At 40.2% G+C, this 23,911-nt stretch overlaps 2 protein-coding genes across 6 annotated transcripts in view; one reads left to right on the forward strand and one right to left on the reverse strand.

The window, feature by feature from the left end:
• The window catches only part of PDZK1 (PDZ domain containing 1), a 35,137-nt gene extending 14,147 nt beyond the window's left edge, over window positions 1-20,990 (forward strand). For all 4 annotated transcript variants that reach the window (XM_025982959.2, XM_072766713.1, XM_072766712.1 and 1 more), the window contains 8 exons: window positions 1,641-1,852; window positions 2,740-2,989; window positions 4,787-4,923; window positions 5,767-5,962; window positions 8,162-8,358; window positions 13,068-13,292; window positions 18,193-18,483; window positions 20,074-20,990. In XM_025982959.2, coding sequence (XP_025838744.1) covers window positions 1,643-1,852; window positions 2,740-2,989; window positions 4,787-4,923; window positions 5,767-5,962; window positions 8,162-8,358; window positions 13,068-13,292; window positions 18,193-18,483; window positions 20,074-20,127 — 1,560 coding nt within the window. In that variant the 5' untranslated portion in view covers window positions 1,641-1,642 and the 3' untranslated portion in view covers window positions 20,128-20,990. The remainder of the gene's footprint in view (window positions 1-1,640; window positions 1,853-2,739; window positions 2,990-4,786; window positions 4,924-5,766; window positions 5,963-8,161; window positions 8,359-13,067; window positions 13,293-18,192; window positions 18,484-20,073) is intronic.
• Window positions 19,446-23,911, reverse strand: part of GPR89A (G protein-coupled receptor 89A) — a 59,005-nt gene continuing 54,539 nt past the window's right edge. For both annotated transcript variants that reach the window (XM_025982961.2, XM_025982962.2), the window contains 3 exons: window positions 22,942-23,031; window positions 21,934-21,999; window positions 19,446-21,806 (listed from right to left, as the gene is read on the reverse strand). In XM_025982961.2, coding sequence (XP_025838746.1) covers window positions 21,600-21,806; window positions 21,934-21,999; window positions 22,942-23,031 — 363 coding nt within the window. In that variant the 3' untranslated portion in view covers window positions 19,446-21,599. The remainder of the gene's footprint in view (window positions 21,807-21,933; window positions 22,000-22,941; window positions 23,032-23,911) is intronic.

A 23,911-nucleotide genomic window follows, 5' to 3' on the forward strand; every position in this document is an offset into this window, starting at 1 on the left:
TTTTGTAGGATATGGTTAAGGTTTCTCCATCATTATCCCCAAATTTCAGAGGCTTTGGTATTTTTCAATTTTTCAACCCTATGAAACTGAATATTGAGGAGGATCTAGAGGTGAGTTTGGGGATAGATGTAGATTTGAGCTGGAAAATGGAACTGATACATGCAGGTCAGATGCTAAGCAGAAAGAGAAGTAAAGGTTCAGGGATCCCAGGTGCCTGCACATGAGGAAGCCCCCCCGCCTCTGGTGATGCCCAGTCCCCCCTCCCCACCACTATCCTTCCCCATTTCTTCCCAAAGTGGTGTTTTCCTGGTGAAGGGTCATGCTATGAGAGCTGCTAAGCTCTGCCAGGGGTGGTGGCCAATGACCACAGGATTGTAGTTCTACTTTTCTCTTCCCTGGAGATGCAGTGGGGAGGGCTCAGGCCCTGGGCCCTTGGCCAGAGATCACTTGAAACAGTTTCTGTTTGTTTGTTTCTTTGACTGCTTAGTTGTTGGTACCTCTGGTGGCATGGCTGGGAGGCTCTGCTAAGACTACTATCTGCAATGGCCAGGTTGTCAGGCAGCGAGAGCCTTTCTGCCCAGTTTGTACTGTATGTCTCTGTGGGCACGAAGGTCAGAGATGGCTCTGGAATCACCATGTTGGGGCTTCTAGGGAGCCTGGAGCACTTTGCTCTCCCTCCTCCACCCCACCATCCATTCCCTACATGGTCATCTGTTCCTGTCCATCCAGGAGGGAAGGCACAGACAGTTTATTCTCTGATTTCCTGGTAGGGAACTGTGATGAGCCACACACAAGGCTCACCCTGTAGGTAGTATAACCAGCAGAGTCCAGCCTTCTGCTTTTGGGCATCTGCCTTGCACCTGGCGCTCTGGCCTCCAGTCTTATTCACAATCCCTACTCTGCTCTGACTAGAACTTCAGGGCTCCTGGTCAACCACTTTCTCATCTCCTCTCCAATAGATCAAGCCAGCTCTGAAGGGGTTGTTTCTCTGTTTTTAATTGTTTGAAGCCTTCCTGATCCTGTCCTACCACACTTGACTTTGACTAGTCCTTCAGGTCTTAAGAAGGTCATTTTTCCAGGAAGCCATTCTTAATTCTGCTCATCCCAGTCCCTACTTCCAACACCCTTTATTATATTCTGCTTTATCACTCTGTTTTTCCCTAGCGTATCATTCACCATGTGTTGTTGTAAAAATACATTCTCTCTGATGTGAGAGGCAAAGTATAGTTCCATCTTGTCTGCAGATTTATCCTCAAGGCTTAGTATTTGGGAGGCTCTCCAAATATTTGAATGAAAGTGGGCTTGGAATTTCTTAAAATTTTTAGGTCAGGTGTTAAGACCTACTTTCTTTAGATCAGGGGGACAAAGAGGAATTTAATTTTGGAGTTACTGAGACTGAAAAATCTGTCCAAGATCCAGCCAAATACGTGGGTCTGAAACTCATGTAAAAAGGACATCCTTGAGGAAATAGATTTGGAAATCATTAGCAAGTCCTGGAAGGCAGCCTTCTATCTTCCCAGCGTTGCTATGGCCTAGGTTTAGCGTGATTAGAATAAGATTATGAGAGATGGAGGACAAAGCTTCTCTCTCCTAGTAGATTTTTCTTTCCCATGGGTTTATTCATTTGTTTCCCATTCCAGAAATGGCTTCCACCTTCCATCCACGAGAATGTGAGCTGTCTAAACAAGAAGGGCAAAGCTATGGCTTCTTCTTACGAATTGAGAAGGACACTGATGGCCACCTGGTCCGGGTGGTTGAGAAGGGTAGCCCAGCAGAGAAGGCGGGCCTCCAGGATGGAGACCGAGTTCTTAGGATCAATGGTGTCTTTGTGGACAAGGAAGAGCATATGCAGGTGAGTGGGACATCTGGGGTTCTTCTTCTAAGATCTCTCTAACCTGGGCAGCCCGGGTGGCTCAGCGGTTTGGTGCCGCCTTCAGCCCAGGGCCTGATCCTGGAGTCTTGGGATTGAGTCCCACATCGGGCTCCCTGCATGGAGCCTGCTTCTCCCTCTGCCTGTGTCTCTGCCTCTCTCTCTCTTTCTCTCTCTCTCTCTGTCTCTCATGAATAAATAAACAAAATCTTAAAAAAGAAAAATCTCTAGCCTCCACATCTCTGCTGATTAGTTTTTGGGATCATCAGAGATTTCCCGGCTGCCACTGGCAAGGCAGACACCTTTATGGCTATACTTTCTGCGTGCTCATCAAATCCCCTCCAAATTAACTGGAAACTATAAAAGTATTCCTAGATTGAATAGTGTCAGAGCCAACAGGCATCATGTTTGCTATATGCCAGGAACCATGCTAGGCAATTTCATATTCCTTATTTTGTTGAATACAATCCATGAGCTACATATCACCACTTCACAGAAGAGAGCTCAGAGGCTCCGAGAACGCATGCTAATGTGTTCATGCAGTGAACACACGTGAAGGTCTGACCTTATCCCAGTTCTGCCTGCCTCCTAGTGGATGCTCTTTTCAATATACCACGCTGTTTCCATTAGCCCAACTGGGATTGGGCCCCACTCTAGGCTCCACCAGTGCTAGAGCCCTGCCCCCTCCAATCAGCACCTAGATCTTAGGAGGGATGGCGTACAGATGGGTGGAGCACTACCTGCTGACTCTTTGGGCTCCAGAGATCAGCATTCAGAATCTCTAGGTCCCCAGAATGAGCCAGATGGTGAACATCCTCTATGGTGGCTGATGGGGTTCTTGGTTAAAGTTATTTTTTTCTTCCTTCTAGGTTGTGGATCTGGTCAGAAAGAGTGGGAATTCAGTGACTTTACTAGTCCTGGATGGGGATTCCTATGAGAAAGCAATGAAAAAACAGGTAGACTTGAAAGAATTGGGTAAAAATCAGAAGGAGCAGAGTTTGAATGATGAGAAACTGTCCCCCGTGGTGAATGAAGGAGCACAGACTTGGACCCAACCCAGGCTCTGCTACCTGGTGAAGGAAGGGAACAGCTATGGCTTCTCTCTGAAAACCGTCCAAGGTGAGCTTGAGGGTAGGATTTTCAGGAGAAAGATATAATTGGTTAATAACTTCTTTGACGAAATCTTCAGATGCTGTGATTATCCAACTGCAGCTCCTCCCTCCCTCCCTTCCTCCCTCCCTCCTTCCTTCCCTCCCTCTTTCCCTTCTTCCCTCCCTCCCTAGACCTTCCCTTGCTTTGACAATTGTGCAATGAGGAATCAAAACACTGGAGCCAGCACAGGGTGGGGAGGACCACTGGGCACTCTGTCCCCCAGTGTTTGTTAGGCTGAGCCTTGGAGGGCAGGGGGTTAGAGGACTGCCCATCCTTTGTTATTATTTCCTCACTTCTTGAGGGTGAGAGTGGAGGGGAGAAGTGGGAATAAAAGGCAAGAAAAAGGAGATTCTTCATAATAGCTACTTTTGAATAAGAATATCTTTTCACTACTGAGTGCTCAGGTGATCATTTATTCAACACATTCTTGAGTACCTGTTGATATGCCAGACCCTGTTATAGTTGCCAAGGATGCTATACTAATCCCCACCCTCCTGTGACACTGAAATAGTACCTTCCACTGTGGCCCAGCCTCAACTGCTCTGAGATGCGTCCCTGACTTCTGAGAGGTACATAGTGATTTGAAAAGCCCCAATCAAAAAAAAAAAAAAAAAAGAAAAGCCCCAATCATCAGGAAGTACTAGAAGCTCTGTTTCTAGGATTTCAGAGATGTAGGCTGACCTTTGCTCAGTTGACTGTGGTTCTGTAATGGTGTCTCTGGGATTTAGGTTGGAGCCATAGAAGCTATATTAGCCTTTTGGTTCCACCTTGAATGTTGCTCCTCCCACATTCTTTCTGATACTAGAGAAGCACTGGTCTTGGGTAAGTAATAAAGAGCAGAACAACAGTATACATAAAGTTGTTTCCAAGGCTTATTTAACCTATAGCAAGAGATATAAAGTAGCTGTAAGAGGTATTTCTCAAGTTTTTCTGTTATTAAACATAATGATGTAGGTGGTCAAGGGAAGCTTGGCATTTCTTAGAAGTCCATTATCAGCAAAATGGTGAAAAAAATAATAATTCAGAGTCTATTCATTTGACCCTTGTGCTAACGTACATAATGAATGGTTTAGAATTAGCTTATTGAAGAAAATGTTTTCTTCATGACAAATATATAACAAGGTAACAGGAGAAATTTTAAGGCAGCAGTTTATACTGTTATTCCCTACAAATAATTTATTTCATCATTATGAAGCTACCTTTTGCCTAGGTTGTAATATTAGTATCTTGAAAGAATTGACAGCATTTCTATAAGAAGCACCTAAATCACACCATCCAGTAATCCAGACCTGACTGTATGTGTGTGTACATCCCCTCCCTTCTGTGCCTCTGTCCTCTTAGGCCTGCATAAGTGAGATTTAGTGACTTCATTAGTATGGGATGCTTGGTGATAGTACTAATTAAAGAGGACAGAATGGAACAGATATCTTCTAATTCCACAAATATGAAGAACGGGAGTAAGACACAATGATACAGCATGGGTATGGCTTGGTGCTTTCTGATTCAAGAGGCCACTGCCCTCTGAGATTCCTTCCTTGCATTTAGTTGGGCTCAGGAATTCTATTCAGATCAATAAGAACCAACTGAATAATGTCTGTGTTAAGCTTTGTGTTAGGAGCCATAATTTAAATTCTAGATCAGAAGCCAAAGTCTATTTGAGTTAGCCATAATATTAGAAGTTGTATATTACATTATTGGGAGAAAACCCTTTATTGTTGGACTTTCTGTGTAATAGGGTTGTAATGCTTATCCATATCCTTTCAGGGAAAAAGGGAGTGTACATGACTGATATAACACCTCAAGGTGTGGCTATGAAAGCTGGTGTCCTGGCAGGTGATCACTTGATTGAAGTAAATGGAGAGAATGTAGAAGATGCCAGCCATGAGGAAGTGGTTGCAAAGGTATAGCCCATAGGGATACTTACTTTTCACTCTACTCTTATTAGAAGTGACACGAAAACAGGAATGGTAGTTTATGATGGGAGGAATATAACGATGAGAAGTTAACCAACCCTTTGTATTAAGAATGAACAGACTCACTAGTGGTGTCAGCAGTGTTAAGATAGGGTTTTGGAATAAGGCCTTTACTAGTTTTAGGTTTTCGGAGAAAAGTATTCTAAAGAATTGTTAACTTTATCTCTTGGATCTTATTTGTACCTGATTGGGATACCCCTCTGAATTTATAATAAAGTCAGTGTTTTTACTAAAATGTTTTAAGACAAGCTGGCAGATGACCAATTGTGGTTATGAATATAGAGCTACACATGGGGAGTGTTGGAAGACCTGTTACCCCGAATCTTATGTCCCAGCACGGTTCCATGATACATGGATAACACTCTGAGGTTTTCCTTTGAGATAATATGGAACCTTGAAAACTGACCAACTTCGTCTTCTTTTGGTAGAATAATTTTTCACAGTAGACCTTTAGTTGCTTTTCCAAAATCCTTTTCTAGACTTAAGTACCTCACTTAAGTACCTGTCTGGGTTTTTGGAGTTCTAGCTCTCACTTGGGTTCAGTTAGCACCTGTGTGGGTGAGGTCATACTTAACAAAGGGAAACACAACTGTGGATGTGGAGATAGATCAACATCAGTGAGATGGTAGGAAACAGTATCACAGTTTAACTTGAGACTTACATTCTATATTCTATTGAATCTAGAGACTGTGCTTCCAGGCAGAGACTTTCCTACTTTCCAGCATTGTTCTTGCAGCTGGCCATGGGGCTTACCTGTGTGTGCTGTTGTAGGTGAAGAACTCCGGAAGCCATGTCATGTTCCTGTTGGTGGACAAGGAGACTGACAAGCTCCATACTGAGCAGAAGATAGAATTCAAGAGAGAAACAGCCAGCCTGAAACTGCTACCCCACCAGCCTCGGGTCGTAGAGATGAAGAAGGGAGGCAATGGCTATGGTTTCTATCTGAGGGCAGGTCCAGAACAGAAAGGTAAGGCACTAGTAGAGCAGAATACTTGGTGGTGTCACCATGTAATTCTTCACTCAGTCTGACTCCAGGCTTCTGTTATGCCCCTGAGTCCCTACCAGCTGCATGAGGGTAGCTCATGGAGCAATTTGCTCTCTTGGAGAAAAAAGGCACCCTGATTTCTAGCTTTTGTTGATTTTTTTTGTGGTGTGGGTACTCCCAATACATCTGATTTCAAGCTACCAGTGTGCTGTCACAGAACGCGAAGTTGAAAAGTCTTGAACAGAATTGGTTCTCATGAGCTTATGTGAGCCAGCTCCAATACACCACTAGATCTGAGACAGGGGTGTCGGTTGGGATCTGGGAATCAAATAGAATTGGGAATCTTTCTGATTCCTTGTAACTCAACAAGGAAAGAGCTAAGGTCCTTCTTGGGAAGCTGAAGACATAAAAGAATGCAGGTTCAGGCCATTTACAAACTGTCATTCTAGACGTTGATATTTTCTTTTCATTATGTATACTTACATTAATTTGTCAAATATTAATTTTGATTCATATTATATAAAAACATCTTCAGAGCCTTATATAATACCAAGAGAATCAAACAGGGATTCTTCAGTCAAGGAGCCCACTATTTAGTAGAGGAGATACAACACATATAACAGAAGGTGAGTGGTGAGGAGCACCGTCATATGGGGTAGAGTACAATTGGAATTCAAAGTTGGAGCACATTTTTCTTACTAAATAAGAACCGGAAGGCCTCATACTAGAGACAGCACCTGAGCTCAGACTTTGTAGTGTGAATACAATTTGGACAAGTAGATGGTATGGGGACAGCGAAGCCCATTCCATGAGGATTGTGTGAACAAAGCAGGGAAGCATGGGCGTAGTTTGATTGGCATCTAATGCATGACACAAAAAATCACATTGGAAAGGAAGGTTGGAAAGAGATGATGAGGGCCTTTAAGGCCAGGTTGAAGAGTTTGGACTTGGCTCTGTAGTTTATGTGGAGTTAAAAGTTTTTTCAACAGCGTAGGAAGAAAAAATTAAGCCTACCATATCTTGGAGGCTTTACACATCTCAAGTACTCCTAATAATTCTGCAAGAAGAATTTCTGAAATTGAGGGCTGGGAGAAGATACAGTAACTATAAGGACAAATAGTTGTGGTTTAACTGGGATCAAATTCAGGTCTGTTCAGTTCTAAAGCCCACGCCTGTGCTGCTGGACCAGGGAATAATTTGGTTGGATGTTGCATAAAGATGAATCTGAAGGCAGATCTGTATTGGGAGAGCAGTTGGTAAGGTGCTATAGTCCAGTAGAGTTTAAGGCCAGAACTAATACCATATGCATTTAGGGTAGAGGAAGTGAGACCAGAGAAGAAATATGTCAAATATTAAGGTAGCATCAAATGACCTAGCAGTTGATTAGAATATGGGGAGTGGATACTGAGGAATAATTGATGCTAACTGTTGGTAACTGAGGTGATAATGCTCCCATGAACAAGTGAGCAAGGGGAAGAGCTTTGGGATGGGGGAGATGGGCAAAGATGACTTTTGGTTTGAATATGTTACATTTGAGGGATCTATGGGCTACCTAGCTGGAGATGCCCAACAGCTAGCTGGAAAAGTGAAACTGGAACTTCTCAAAATAGTGGGAGGGATAAAAAAATGTGAGAGACCTGAAGGCATCTCATGAAGACAGTTCAAGTCAGGAGAGGAAGGGTAAAGACACATCCTTGAGGCACACACATACAAGCACATTCACAGTTGAATACATCCAATCGCTACTAAAATGCTAGCATGTGTTTCCTAGGCTCTGAGTTCTTTGGTTTCGTTCTTTTTTCTTCTTCCTCATTTTAATAGCTTAGCTTCTACATAAGATGTATGGGCACAAAGATATTCACTGACTTCCTGGGAATTTGCTGATTCTTAATGCTTAGGATGTTATTTTGTCGAGACTGAATCTCACACACTTTTAGTAACAACATGATTCTTTTCTGTAAGATCCTTTCATTGGTAGTGGCTGGGTTTGTTCATGGAGTAAGTTGTGGGCAGGGGATGAGGCTGGATAGGGTGTTTATTGTCATCCTTGGATGCCAGTGGGAGGGGCAGTAGGATTCAGCACACCTTCCAAATTCATTTTATTAGAGTGGTGGGCTCCCACAGAACTTCCTCGGTTTAATCTAGAAGTCTTTCTGATAATTTAATTTTTTGGGAGGCTAGGTCAAGTCATCAAGGACATAGATTCCGGAAGTCCAGCAGAGGAGGCTGGCTTGAAGAACAATGACCTGCTGGTGGCTGTCAACGGCGAGTCTGTGGAATCCCTGGATCATGACAGTGTGGTGGAAATGATTAGAAAGGGCGGAGATCAGACTTCGCTGCTGGTGGTAGACAAAGAGACGGACAACATGTACAGACTGGTAAGTAATTTAAGGCTGCATATTCATGCATTAAGGTTGGGTCAATTCACTCAAGTCTCAAACTTTGGCTAGGTTACCACTTTGATTTTCAAACTGGAAGGGCATAACAATCCTCATTAAGACTGCACTGAAGTTCAAATTGGTAGTCATAAGAGAATGCCAAGTGATTGGTACATGAGTTTTAAGTCCTTAAATTTAAGATTTTGAAAGAATTTGCAAATATAACTACAGAATTACTCTTGTTGATCTGAGAAAAATCTATGAACAATAGTCTGGAAATAGGCAGATGTAGCACTAACTTTCCCAAATAGGAAACAATTGGATTTTAAATTATAGACCAATAAATTTCATTAACCCCACATAAAAGCCTAGGAAGTATTATTAAATAGCTTCTAAGCCCTTAGCAAGGAAAGAGAAACATGGATTCACCAAGACTAACTAACCTTAGAATCAAACTAACCTTATTTGCTTGCCACTTTGAATCACAACAGGTGTTAACGTGCATATTTTGTTTTTTAATAATTTTTAAATTTTATCACAAGAACTGAGGTATTCAGTCTAGTTTAACAAACATTTGGGGACCTTCTACATACCTAATCTGTCTTGCTAGGTGACAGTCACAAAGATGAACAAAGATGGACTTGTTCCATGTGATAACGCAATAATGGAAGCATCTAAATGTACATAACTGATACAGAGGGAGGAATATGATAGGGGGTGGCATTGGCTCCTTTTTATAGATTACCAATTTCTTAGTCTCTCTAAACTTTTTTTTTTTTAAAGTCACCTACCTCAGCCAGTATTTAAACCCAAGTTTTTAATTCATTTTACCATATACCTTCTCAGCACATTTTGATTAGCTATTTCAAGATACTTGTGAAGAGTGAACTGGATGATAGAACAATTAATGGCTTTTTAGGTAGTTGTACAACCATACCTGAAGAATAATTCGTATTGGAACAATGTCAATCTGAATAGATGTCTCCAGTGGTATACTTTTTATCATAAGCTAGTTTACTGCCAAATTTGGATGGAGACCTGGAAAACGTTTAACATACTTAACTCGTACAAATGGCTTAATGTGTTGATGGGTAATTACTTTACTAGAGATTATAATAGTCAAAATTTGTAGTCAGGATAGAAGAATAAAAACTAATAAGTTTAAGTTTAAACAGGAATAAACTTCAGGTACTAAACTAACTTAAAACTAAATTGTATGAGTACCAAATGGTGAGACCTGATTTGAGGACTATAAAAAAAAAAAAAGACCAGAAACCTGATGATACTCTAAATAGCTACCCCCATCCCCAAAAGGCAATTTAAAGTTACCTTAACTGACACTCGGCTTTTGGAGACGATAGTATTACTGTACTGAGTTATTCAGACCATACTTGAAGTGACTAGTAATGGAATCTTGGGCAAGTTATGCTCCTTGTGCTTGTTTCCTTAGTGGTAAAATGGGGGATAGCTACTATGAAGGGTTATATGAGGTAATATCTAGAACATTCAGAATAATACCTGGCACATAGACATGTTATGTTTGTTAAGTCAACACTGTGTCCAGTTCTGAGAACATGACTATAAGAAGACCAGTGTCAGGAAAGGTAATCAGGGGGCAGCCCCGGGGGGGGGGGGGGGGGGGGGGGAGACAAGTCCGGGGGGAGGGGGGCAGCCCCAGTGGCGCAGGGGTTTAGCACCGCCGGCAGCTCAGGGTGTGATTCTGGAGACCTGAATCGAGTCCCAGGTCGGGCTTCCTGCATGTCGGGCTTCCTGTCTTCTTCTCCCTCTGCCTGTGTCTCTGCCTCTCTCTCTCTCTGTGTCTCTAATGAATAAATAAAAATCTTAAAAAAAAAAAAAAAAAAAAGGTAATCAGGGCAGAGATTTTGGAAATCACCATGTGAATATTTAACTTGAATAAGCATAGGCTTTGGGGAAGAAAGGAGAATATCCTCAAGTAACTTGAAAGGCTAAATGGTAACTATGTAAGGTGATAGATATGTTAATTACCTTGACTGTGGTGGTCGCATCACAATGTTATCAAATAACACCGTACACTTTGAATATATACAATTTGTCAATTATACTTTAATGACGCTGGAAAAAACATAAAGCAAAAATTGACAAACTTGAAAGTAGAAATACACAATTCTATCATAATAGTTGGAGGATTTCAATATCCCATTCTCTATGGTGAATAGAGCCACCACTCAGAAGATAAGGAACTCAAGGACTTGAACAAAAGAAACTAACTAGATCCAACAGAAATACAGAGCACATCTACCCAACAACAGAACACATTCTTCTCAAGGGCACATGGAACATTATCCAGAATAGACCATATGCTAGACTACAGATTAAGTCACATTAGCCCAAAGATGGAATCAACCCAAGTATCCACTGACAGATGAATGGATTTAAAATGTGGTAAATAGGGGATCCCTGGGTGGCTCAGTGGTTTGGCGCCTGCCTTTGGCCCAGGGCGTGATCCTGGAGTCCTGGGATCAAGTCCCACATCAGGCTCCCAGCATGGAGCCAGCTTCTGTGTCTCTGCCTCTCTCTCTCTCTATGTCTATCATAAATAAATAAATAAATCTTAAAAAAAATAAAATGTGGTAAATAGTGTGTGTATAAATATATATTTATATGTATATAAATGTGTATATGTGTGTGTGTGTGTATATATATATATATATATATATATATATATATATAAAAGAATTCAGAGAATTCAGAAGTCTATTACATAGGGAGCTAGCTTTTGGCTTAGGACCACTGAAGCTGCCAGGAACAGGGGGAGCCATTTTTGCTGAGTGGTAACTTCCCAGGTGGTGGATAGTTCAGGCAGAAGTCAGGAGGTTCCTGATCTGGCTGTTGTAAAGGGGATTCAGGCACCAATTATTTTCCACTCCCTCCTAATTTTATGACAATGATGTAAATAATGTTCTGGTTAATATAAAAGAGAACTTTGATCTAAAAAGATGCCTGTCCCCATCTTCTTCCTCCTCCTCTCCAAATCCCCTCTAAAGTAGGTTCCAGGGCAGCCCTGGTGGCTCAGTGGTTTGGCGCCACCTTCAGCCCAGGGCATGATCCTGGAAACCCGGGATCGAGTCCCATGTCAGGCTCCTTGCATGGAGGCTGCTTCTCCCTCTGCCTTGTACCTCTGCCTCTCTCTCTCTCTCTCTGTGTCTCTCATGAATAAATAAAATCTTGAAAAAAAATTAAAGTAGGTTCCATACAGGAGTGTGTGGGGGTGGGCGTATCTTTGAGATCTATCAGTGAATAAAACAAATGCCTAACTCAAATATTTGAAAGTGAATAAAAACTCATTAAGTGTTTAACATTACTGTACTTGTCTTCAAGATTAGCTGCTACTATCACTTACAGTTGATTTGCGTGTTGGATAGTGATTCAACAGTATTTCTATATGTAAAGAGTCACTGATAACTTTCCACATTTTAAAGACAGAAAGAAATGTGGGACACTTGCAAATGTATCACTGAAATGTCTGAAACTTAGTTGAACTGGGTACCTAGGAAGTTCTTAGCTGTGCTATTCTTGCTTAGGAAGGAAGATGTGGTCTGTGGTTAGAGAGATGATAACCAGAGGACCCCAACCTAATTTTAACCAGGCTGCTGAACAGTGTGACTTGGGGCAGAGCACACATTGTACTCACTTTCAATTGCTTGATTTTCTACTCATTGCCTAACAAATGTCCTGTATACTCGTGGGCAGCAATTTAATTGCTGATCTCGGCTCTTACCATACCCAAATTTACCCTTTTAATTATCTCAATTAAAACCCAGTGTACTAAGCTCTTAATTCTTTTAAAAAATCAGTCATGTTTCCTGTTCTATGTCTCTTTTGTATTCAAGACCATCATTCCCTTCTTCACATGGATGGTCTGAGAGTGGAGATGGAGTAGAAGTATTTAAAGTTGGTGAACAGGGCAGCCCGGGTGGCTCAGCGGTTTAGCGCTGCCTTCAGCCCAGGGCCTGATCCTGGAGACCTGGGATCGAGTCCCGCGTCGGGCTCCCTGCGTGGAGCCTGCTTCTCCCTCTGCCTGTGTCTCTGCAACACCCGCCCCCCCCCACTCTTTGTCTCTCATGAATGGATAAATAAAATCTTAAAAAAAAAAGTTGGTGAAGAGTTTGGCATAACAAAAGTGTCAGCTAAAGATTACAATAGTAAAATGAGTACAACAAATTACTGTGTGTACTTAAGATGGTGATAAAAATAGTGTTTTGTTTCACTTTCTCTGATGTGTTTAAGGAGCTCTGAAGACCATCTTACTGAAGAGGGCTACAGGAACCTATTATGCATGAGCTACAGAGCAAGTCCCTTGATGTGTATAATCTCCCACAGGGAGACTGCCTACAGTTGGTCAGTGACTTGCTTACTATCACAAAGTCAAAAGAAAATAGCAATTTTTAAACTTATTTTTGAATCTTTATGCAACATTCTATACTGCTTTTATTTTATGTGTATGTGCATTTATTTACATATTTATACATATTACTCCATAGCCAAGCTCAATCTTTCTTCATATGTTTCCTGGTTGGGGTAGTAGAGAAATTTTACTGCCCCCAATCAAATGTATTTGCCAGAGTGTGGAACATATATGATACCTTGTAAATTAAGCTACCACATTTAATAAAGTATAACTACTCATACTTACAATTAATGTTTTTTTCCCCTTTTATTTTCAAAAGGCTCATTTTTCTCCATTTCTCTACTATCAAAGTCAAGAACTGCCTAATGGTTCTGTCAAGGAGGCTCCAGCTCCTACTCTTGCTCCTCCAGAGGTTTCAAGTTCAGATACTACAGAGGAAGTAGGAAATCATAAGCCTAAACTCTGCAGGCTGGTTAAAGGCGAAAATGGCTATGGCTTCCACTTAAATGCGATTCAGGGTCAGCCAGGCTCCTTCATCAAAGAGGTATGGTAATCTGGTTCCAGCAGCCCACTGACCACAGTCACACTTAGGAGAGCCATAGTTTCTCCCACTCGATGGCTTAGTAAAAAGTTTGCATTGAAGACCTCCACTGAGGGTCTCACTTGGTTTTAAAGAAATGTCATGATCTCGTACCCTTTAAGATAGTGAGTAGTACATCCTAAGCTCACATCTTTTGTTTTTCTTAAACACCTAATTGTCTTTAGATACTTTCAAATCAAGTAGAGTGAATCAGCATGACTGTACTTGACAGTCACTATCAGCTCTGAGAGTGATAATTGTTTACTTTTGTGCATTTGGCATAACGTCCCTGGCCTATAGGGACTGACAGTGCGAAGTCTATCCCTATAGCTCTCAAGTTGGGAATGAAGAAAGGGAACCTATCAAATCTAATTAATGCCTTCAACCCGGAAGACATATGATAAGGTATTTAACCATTGCAATGCTACTCATTTTTTCTTCTGATGATCTTAATAATTTTTTAAAAAGTTGAAGTATAGTTGACATACAATGTTCTATTATTTTCAGATGTACAACATAGTGTTTTAACAATTATATATATTACAAATGCTCATCATTAGTAAGTGTAGTTACCACTGTCACCATAGTTATTAAATATTGTTGACTATATTCCCTAAGCTGTACTTTTAATTCCTGTGATTTATTTATTGTATAACTGGAAGTTTGTATTTAATCCCCTTTGCCTATTTTGCCCATATCCCCCATCTGCCTCTCCTTTGGCAACCACCAGTTTTATTCTCTGGATGTGAGTCTATTTGTTTTGTTTCTTGGATTCTATGTATAAGTGAAATCATAAGGCATGTGTCTTTTTCAGTCTAATTTTATTTAGCAGAATACTATCTAAGCCCATCCATGCTGTTGTGAATGGCAAGAGTTCCTTCTTTTTTATGGTTGAGTAATATTCCGTTGTGACATACACATGCACACATCTTCTTTACCCATTCATCCATCATGGGCACTTAGGTGGCTTCCGTATCTTGGCTATTGCAAATAATGCTGCTGGGAACATAGGGGGACACAACTCTTTTCAAATTGGTGTTTTGTTTTTTTTTGGAAAATACCCAGAAGTGGAATCAATGGGTTTTATGGTAGTTCTGTTTTGAAATTTTTGAGGAATCTCCATACTATTTTCCATAGTGGCTGCACCAATTTACATTCCCACCCATAGCACACTGGGGTTCATTCCCATTTCTCCACATCCTTGCCGATACTTTTTATTTCTTATCTTTTCGGTAGTAGCCATTCTAACAAGTGTGAGGTGATATCTCATTGTGGCTTTGATTTGCATTTTCCTGATTAATAAAGTTGAGCATCTTTTCATGTGTCTCTTGGCCATGTGCATGTCTTCTTTGGGAAAATGCCTATTCAGGTCTTTTGCCCACTTCTTAATTTAAAAAATATTTTATTTATTTACTCATGAGAGACACAGAGAGAAGCAGAGACATAGGTAGAGGGAGATGCAGGCTTCCTGTGGGGAGCCTGATACGGGACTCAATCCCAGGACCCTAGGATTACGAGCTATGCCAAAGGCAGATCCCCAACTACTGAGCCAACCAGGCATCCCTCACTGATCTTTCCTATTTTTTTTTTTTTTTAGTTTCTATTTCCACTCAGATCTTTATTTTCTTTCTCCTACTAACTTTGGGCTTTGTTCTTTTTCTAGTTCTTTTAGGCATAAGGTTAAATTGAGGTTTTTCCTGATTCTTGAGGTAGGGCAGTGGCTCTATGAGATTCTTAGAACTGCTTTTACTCCATCCCAAAGACTGAATTGTGTTTTCATTTGTCTTCATTTATTTTTTTATTTCCTCCTTGATTTCTTGGTTGACGCGTTCATTGTTTAGTAGCATGTTATTGGTGTTCTTTTTAGACTTTTTCTTGTGATTTCTAGTTCAACCAGTTAGCCACCCAGGTGCCCCAGTGTCTTTGTTTTAAAATCTATTTTATCTAATGTAAGCACTGCTACTTTGTTTTTATTTTTGGCTTCCATGTGCATGGTAAATGTTTTCTAGCCTGTCACTTTCAGCCTGGGTCTTTAGGCCTGAAGTGTCTCTTATAAGCAGCATATAAATGGATCTTGCTTTTATATCCGTTCCCTGTCTTTTGATTGGAGCATTTAGACCATTTACATTTAAAGTAATTGGTAAGGGGGATCCCTGAGTGGCTCAGTGGTTTGGTGCCTGCCTTTGGCCCAGGGTGTGATGCTGGAGACCCGGGATCGAGTCCCCATCAGGCTCCTGGATGGAGCCTGCTTCTCCCTCTGCCTGTATCTCTGCCTCTCTCTCTCTCTCTGTGTCTATCATGAATAAATAAATAAAATCTTTAAAAAAAGCAAAAAATAAAATAAAAATAAAGTAATTGATAGGTACGTACCTATGACATTTTGTTAATTATTTCCCGGGTATTTTTGTAGTTCTATTCCTTTCTTCTTTTGCTCTCTTCCCTCATGACTGATGACGTTCTTTCTTCTTTTGCTCTCTTCCCTTATGACTGATGACTTTCTTTTAATGTTACACTTGGATTCCTTTCTAATTTTTTGTATTATTATAGGTTTTTGATTTATGGTTACTATATAACATTCCTATATGACATCCTAAATATATAACAGTGTATATTAAGTTGATGGTCACTTAGATTCAAACATATGTATGTGTGTGTGTGTGTGTGTGTGTGTGTGTATATATATATATATATATATTTTTTTTTTTTTTTTAAGAGAGAGCACAAGTGAGTATGGGAGAGGAGGGACAGAGGGAGAGAGAGAATCCTAAGCAGGCTCCATGCCCTGCATGGAACCCGATGCAGGGCTTGATCTCACAATCCTGAGAAAATGACCTGAGTTGAAATCAAAAGTCAGATGCTTAACCAACTGAAACACCAAGGCATCCCAAATTCAAATATATTCTAAAAGCACTATATTTTTATTCCTTCCCCTCCACATTTAATGTGTCTTATTTTGCATCTTTTTATTCTATAAATCTCTTATTTATTTGATATAATTGGTTTTACTACCTTTGTGTTTCAACCTTCACACTAGATTTATAAGTGATTGATCTACTATCTTTACGTGTTTTCTTTTATTGGTGAAATTTTTTCCTTTCATAATTTTCTTCTAGTTATGCCCTTTTCCACTTGGAGAAGGCCCTTCAACATTTCTTGTAAGTTTGGTTTAGGGGTTGTGACTTCTTTAACTTTTGTCTGGGAAACTGTCTCTTTCCTTCAATTCTGGAAATGAGTTTGCTGGGTAGAACATCCTTGCACGTAGGTTTTTTTCTTTTGGTCCTTTGCAGGCCAGAGGGGGAATGGCATATATTTGTCTATATGTTATATGGATATATAATCTCAAAGTTTCTACTGAAAAATCAGCTGATAGCCTTACGAGATTTCCCTTATAGGTAGCTAGCTGCATTTCTCTTGCTGCTTTTAAGATTCTCTATCTTTAATCTTTGACATTTAAATTGTTATAGGTCTTGGTGTTCCTTCTTGGGTTCAGCTTGCTTGGGGTTCTCCTGGACGTCTGTCTCTTCCCCAGATTAGGGAAGTTTTCAGTTATTATTTCTTCAAAAAGAGCTTTCTGTCCCTTTCTCTGTTCTCCTTCTGGGATTCTTATGGCATGAATGTTACTGTCCCAGAGATTCCTTAACCTAACCTCAATTAAATTTTTTTTCTTTTTGTTGTTCAGCTTGAGTGCTTACTGGTCTTTCCGGATCACTAGATTTGTTGTGTATCATCTGTTGATTCCCTCTCATGTATTTTTAAATTTTAATTATAAAAAAGAATGAATCAGAGATAAAGAATATATTTTCTATTTCTTTAAGTTCTTACTGAATTCATTTACTCTTCTCTGAAGTCTGGTGAGCATCTTTATGACCATTACTCTGAACTTTCTCAGGTTGATTGTTTATCTCCATTTTGTTCAATTCTTGTTTTGTCTTATTCTTTCATTTGAAACATATTCCTCTGTCTCAAACAGCTACATCTTCCTGTCTTAAAGGAGTGATCTTGTGTAGAAATGTCCCCAGTGTAGACTGCAGGTGCCTAGTAGCTTTGGGTGGAGCCAGCTCTGGTGGCATAGCTGAAGCAGGCATGGGCTGGGGTGATTTGGAGTGCTTTATGCCATGATTGCTTTGGTGAGGTAGCTGAGGGTGTCCTGGTGTGTGCCATAGTGGGCCTGCATTGAGCTGGTGTGGGCTAGCGTCCCAGGGCTTGCTGAGGATGGCTAGAGCATCTGGGCTTATCTTGCATTATCAAGGTGGAGATGGAATGTTAACAGTGGTACTTGCTAATACCCTGTGCCCCTGAGAATTTCAGCAGTTTCTCTACCATTTGGCAGATGCTCTCGGGTTAATCAACTGGTTCTCTTCGATTAGTCTAGTTGCTCTTTAAACTGCTACTATTTTTCTGTGCCCCAGGTCTGGGGAATCTGTGTGCAGACTCCTCAGTGGTCTCTCTCCCTACTGTAGTTTGTAGCATCAGGGGTGGGGGGTTTCATCATTACTGTGTCTCCATCTCTTCTGCTGTTCTCTCTGTGGTCTATTCTTTTTTGTGTAAAAGCTGCTCAATTAGCCCTCAGTTCTTCAGGAGGAATTGCTCTTTATGTAGATGTTGATTTGGTGTCTGCGGGAGGAGGTGAGTTCAGAGTCTTTTTGTGCTGTCATCTCGGACCCCTCCTACCATGGTATTCATTTGAGAACGGAAGTTGAATCTTTCAGAAGTGGAAAAGCATTAGAGCACCTTTCTAATGTACCTTAGGGAGAAATAACATGGTTAAGAGTACATTTTCAAACTCCTCTTTCCTCTGAAGGGAAGCTAAACTAAATTCCTTTATCCATGTCAGGAAGTGATAATTCAGAACCTCTCTTCCTAGGTACAGAAGGGCAGCCCTGCTGAATTTGCAGGGTTGGAGGATGAAGATATCATCATTGAAGTGAATGGAGCAAAGGTGGTGGATGAACCCTATGAGAAGGTGGTAGACAGAATCCAGAGCAGTGGGAAGAATGTCACACTCTTGGTCTGTGGAAAGAAGGCCTATGATTATTTCCAGGTTAAGAAAATCCCTGTTGTTTCTTCCATGGCTGATCCACTGGATGAAACTCCTGATTCCAAAGAAGAAACACTGGCAGAATCAGAGCTCAAGTCACATGTGGCAAAAGAACGAGTGAGTGGTGACAGACTTCTTTTGGTGATCTAACCTATCAGGGTATGATAAAGTCCTTAATAAGTACACCCCAGGTCTGTGTTGACCACACATTCCCTAGAATACTGGAAAATTACAAAGAGAACAAGCAAGTCAAATTATTTTGGTGGAGAGGAAGTGGTATGAGGACGAGCTTCTTTTTCATAGCATGGAGTTGACAGTAACTGTCTGGAGAAAAATCAATTAATAAAAGTGTATCAAAATTATTAATGGAACCACCAGAAGAACCTGAATCAGACTGTGTACAAATTCTGATTCTGTCACTTAACAGCCTTGGGCAAATGGATTTATTTTCTCTCTGCCTCACTTACCCCACTTGTAAAGCAAGAATAGTTTATAGGATTATTAGGATTATATTAACTATTTTTTAATTAAAAAAATTTTAAGTTTAAAATCAATTAATATATAGTATATTACTAGTTTCAGAGGCAGAGTTTAATGACTCATCAGTTGCATATAACACCCAGTACTCATTCTATCACGTGCCCTCCTTAATGCCTATCACCCAGTTACCCCATCCCCCCCAGATACCTCCCCTCCAGCAACCCTGTTTGTTTCCTATTAACTAAGACTATTAAAGTGCTTCAAACAGTGCCTGGTTAATAATGGTAAGCCTGAAACTGAATGGTAGTGGTTAGAGACATTCTTTTTAAGATAATTGGCAGGTATGTATGTTTTATTAATAGGAAAAAGCATTACTCTGGATTAAATTCCTTGATAAGTCTTTTATATTTTTGCCAAGTTCATAAAGGAAATGAACGGCAAAGCCAAAACTCCAAAAGATTTATGTCATTCTTCTTTCCGTTATATTTAATTCTACTCCATTTACATTAATTTTACAGATTGGTCATATAAATTAAATACTACTTGTTAATGAATACACACTTAGTTTGGGATGCTATAATAAAAGACCATAGACTGGGTAGCTTATAAATCACACACATTTATTTCTCACAGTTCTGAAAGGTGAAAAGTCCAAGATCAATTGATGAGTCACTGACAGATCTGGTGACTGGGGAAAACCCCTCATCCAGGTGGGAGATGGCCAACTTCTTGCTATGTCCTCACATGGTAGAAGGGGATATGGAGCTCTGGGGGGACTTTTTTTCATAAGGGATTAATCCCAATCATGAGGGCTCTGCCCTCATAACCTAATCACCCCCCAAAGGTCCTACCTCCTAATATCACCTGACCTTAGGATTAGTATTTCTATATATGAATTTTGGGGAGATACAAACATTTAGACCATAGCACACACAATAGCCATTGACCTTCCATTCTTGATTGCTTAGCAAAGAAAGCATTCTACTTGTCTTTAAAGAATTCTCTATTTCTATAGCAAGTCAGTTATAGGGCTAGGCAATTATAGAAAAGATATACAGACATTAAGAAATTTGTTACTGTCTGTCAAACAGCAAAGTAGAAACAAAGCCAAGTGTGAAATTCAGGTTACCTGGCTTCTAGTGAGTGACTCTACTCCCTGCCTTAAGTCATTCAACTGCTGACATTCACACTCTCGCACTTACAGATCCTTTGTTTTCTTTTGCACAGGCTCACAGTACAGCCTCACATTCTTCTTCCAATTCTGAAGACACAGAGATGTGATGAAAGCAAATAAAGGCTTTGGCTGACAGCTGTTTCTGGGTATTTAGTACAAATCCTTTCCCGAGGAATGAGCTGCCACCCATTTACTGTCTCTATTAGAGAAGAACTCCTCTGGGAACCACTTCATCATGTTTGACTGTCTTCTGTTGTTATTTGTCTTGGGGGTGACTATTGCAATAGATGGCTTATTTATGGTCAACTTAAGGCAGCAACCAGATTCTTTACATGTGATTTCTTTCAAGCTTCAACTTCACTACATTTCTCTATATGATGATATTTCTTAATTCTATAGGCTTCTTGTGCACTAAAGATGATTCATAAATCTGTATATGTGAGAACTGCTATAAAATATCTGAGCAGATAAGCCTATTAAAACTATGCTTTTGTAAGAATGTTGTGATTGCTAAAATAGATGCCATTAAAAATGCCTCTCGAGTATACTTGAATCTTCCCTGTTAGCTGATAAAACCTTAATAGTGCTTTTGTTTTTTGTAAACTTGCTTTTATGCTTTACCCTTCATTTTGCCTCTAGAAACCCAAACCACAGTAAAATTCAGCATAAGATCTTAGAGACTTCCTGGTAATAAAACTCAGGATGGCTTTCCTCAAATTGCATTTCGCAGTGTTCTATAAACTGTCTAGCATTTTGCTTTGACAGATGAGAGAGTAGGGTCTAGGATAGGAAAATGACTTATTCCAGTTAACAGTTATTCATTGTTTTACCCCCACAGCATGAAGGGCAGATGGAAGGAAAAAAAAAACAACAACAAAAAACGAGGCAACATCAGCAAATTGAATGTACAGTAATTCATTCTCAGGTGATACTAACTTAAAAGGAAATCAATAAAGATGATATACCTGAATGCTCTCAATAGAATCGATTTCAGTAGCACACTGTCCTATCCCCAGACAAGAACAGAGAACCTGTTGGTTATTTTAATGGGGCGGGGGTTGGCAGGGGAATGCCAACTCATGTTAGATTGCATAAACACACTACACCAAGCTACCCTTGATAAAATGAAGATAAAGCCAAAGAGTTACAATCTGATTTTAATGATAGTCAATCTTAAGGGAAAGCCATAACCTCCTCCCTGTGAGCCTTGAACAGAAAATCTGGGTGTCTGGCACAGCTACCCGCGACTGCCCCTTTCCCCAGGGTTCCAGTGTATTCCCACCACCTAGTTTCTTGGCTTTTTCCCACCTCTTTGTCCCGATGCTGCACCAGCTTCAAACCCCCATGGAATGCTCTCCGCTGAGTGCTAGCTGGAGTTTACTTCACACTCTCATGTTCTAGGTAATGCTACTCATGATCATAGTATCCACTGAGGAGGAAGGCATAAGCTGAGGGTAGAATATGCTATCTCAGCATTTTAATTGTTTAAAAAAGATTACGCCCTGGTCCCCTCCATTTTTTCCTCTTACATCCAAATCCTGACACCATTGGCCTGTCGCAGTCTGTAACAGGCACGTGTTCAAGGTGCCATATGCTTCTCTGGTGCTTGTTTGTGAGCCAAATAGAGGAACAGTATGCTGGAGAGAGCACTGACCAGGAAGATCACATCAAACCAACGGTGATAGAAGTTGAACTGTAATTCTCCAAGGACTTCAGTGATTATGGTGCGGTATTCTAGAGGCATGCTCATTCGAATCAGTAGCACGGAGGAGACAAAGTACATGCCCTGTAAGTTAATCCAGAAGTCACTCTGAATGTGGTGAAGGGCCAAAGGGAATTGTTAAAATACGTAGAAGTATAAACACTTCTGGTATTTTACAGTCATAAGCATAAAACTAGTTCATGAAACGTACCATTATCTGTGCTAATAGCAGGACAATGACGTTGGAGGACTTACTGCTGGAGATGGCATAAAAGAACTGTCAAGAAAGGGAGAATTCATTCAGCACTGCTAGATTCTTGTGTCACGAACATGAAGTATCATAGTTAACATTTAATTAAAAGTTTCTCTTCCACACAAATAATCCAATACAGAACAACTGATAAGATTAATGCCATGAAGAAGAGAAAGAGACTGAGAGCAAAGGATCTAGCTGTAATGTCCCCAGAAGGACAGCTGGTGGTTTTAAGAATTACATTATGACATGAAAGGATTCCAATCGCTGTCAAATTTTCCAGAAACTATGTGATACACATGACTTTCATATCACTATAAAACATTAAAACAGATTACTCCAGGCCACTCCATGCCCTTATAATTATTACTAGGCTCCTGAGCATTTTCCAAAATTGTGCTATATGCCTGGAGAGCCCTTTTCCTCTTCTCTCCTCCTAACCTCTTCACTCCTTCCATTCAAACAATTCTTGGATATTGGGATCCCTACACCTCTTCTCTAAGAGAAAATTTACCTCTGCCTCTGTAAAGCCTTTCTATGTTGATCAGAAAACAGTCAAATATTCTGATTCTCCTACTTATATGTCCTCCTTACAAGTGACTTTCAAAGTTACCCTAACCTCAAATACCTATCTTGTTTGTTCATTCCAAGTATCTCTGGAGTTCTTACCATGTGCTAGTTTCTACTGCTAGGTGCCGATGCGGTATCAGTGAACAAACAGACCATGATCTCATTCTATGACCTTTGGTAAATGCACTCAACTGATTGGTGTATTATGTAAACCCATCAACATCAGTTTATATAACAGTTTCACTTTTAAAAAACTTTATTGCAGGTCTTTTAAATATTTGTGAATTGTTGTGTAAGATCTCAGAAGGTTGAAATCTCTATTAGGTAAAATTATCTCATGGTGTCACACGAAATATCACAAATAGTAAGCCATTTAAACTTAGTGATACAACATACCTTGGTAAGAGTGATCAGTAATCCTCTGATAGATGTGACGATGATTATTCCAACCAGAATGAAGGAAATGTGCTGAGACCAGAACTTCACCTGCCACCATAAAAGGAAGGAGAAGTGTGTGTGAAATCTCTGTTGAGAGACATGTGAAGGCTATTCTGATCACTTACATGACTGAGAGAACTCCATTAGGCCCTACCTGTTTTAAAAAATTTTAGGGTGGGAGGAAAATGAGTAAGGGGCAACTACAGCACCTAGGAAGACTGCAGTGGATAGCTTTCTAAGAAGATTTAATCAAAACTTAGGATGGAAGCAAGCAAGTGCAGTGAAGTGATGAAAACACCACCAGTCAATTTGAAGAAACAGATAGAACCAATGACACAGCTTCAATGTGTTAAGTGAAAAGCATGGATTAGAAGGAAATTAGCAGCTAAATTATTTTTGACATCCATGAATGACAGTCCCTTGATCATCCAAAACTTAGAGAAATTTTTCTTTTTATAATGAAAGACTATGTAAATATTCTCAGCTATGGTCTGGGAAATAAACAGTTGACCTTCACTTGAATTACATGATAGTACTGTTTTCTTCTCCTGGATTGCTTCACTGTGGGACCCTGTGCTGGATTCAGGTCTGAAAAGTATCTATGGGGGAACTGCTACTACTAACATCTAAAAGGTATTATACGTGGAGTATACAGATGGATTATAGATGAAATATACAGACACTACAGCAACTTAAATAGCTTCAGAAAGCACTGATGAGGAAGAACACTTTAATAATTGAGACCAGTAAGAATTTTAAAAGAGGAAAAGAAAACACATATGCAGAATAGTGAAGCCTTTTTTATGGTAGAATTTATAAATTATCTGGAGGAAAGATACCATGCTCCTTCACATGAAAAAGTTTACACTATTGACCTATCATCAAAAAACATGTGCTTTGAGTTGTTTTTCAAAGACTGAAGCTCAAT

Source organism: Vulpes vulpes, chromosome 8 (genome assembly GCF_048418805.1).
Source record: "Vulpes vulpes isolate BD-2025 chromosome 8, VulVul3, whole genome shotgun sequence".
NCBI lineage: Eukaryota > Metazoa > Chordata > Mammalia > Carnivora > Canidae > Vulpes > Vulpes vulpes.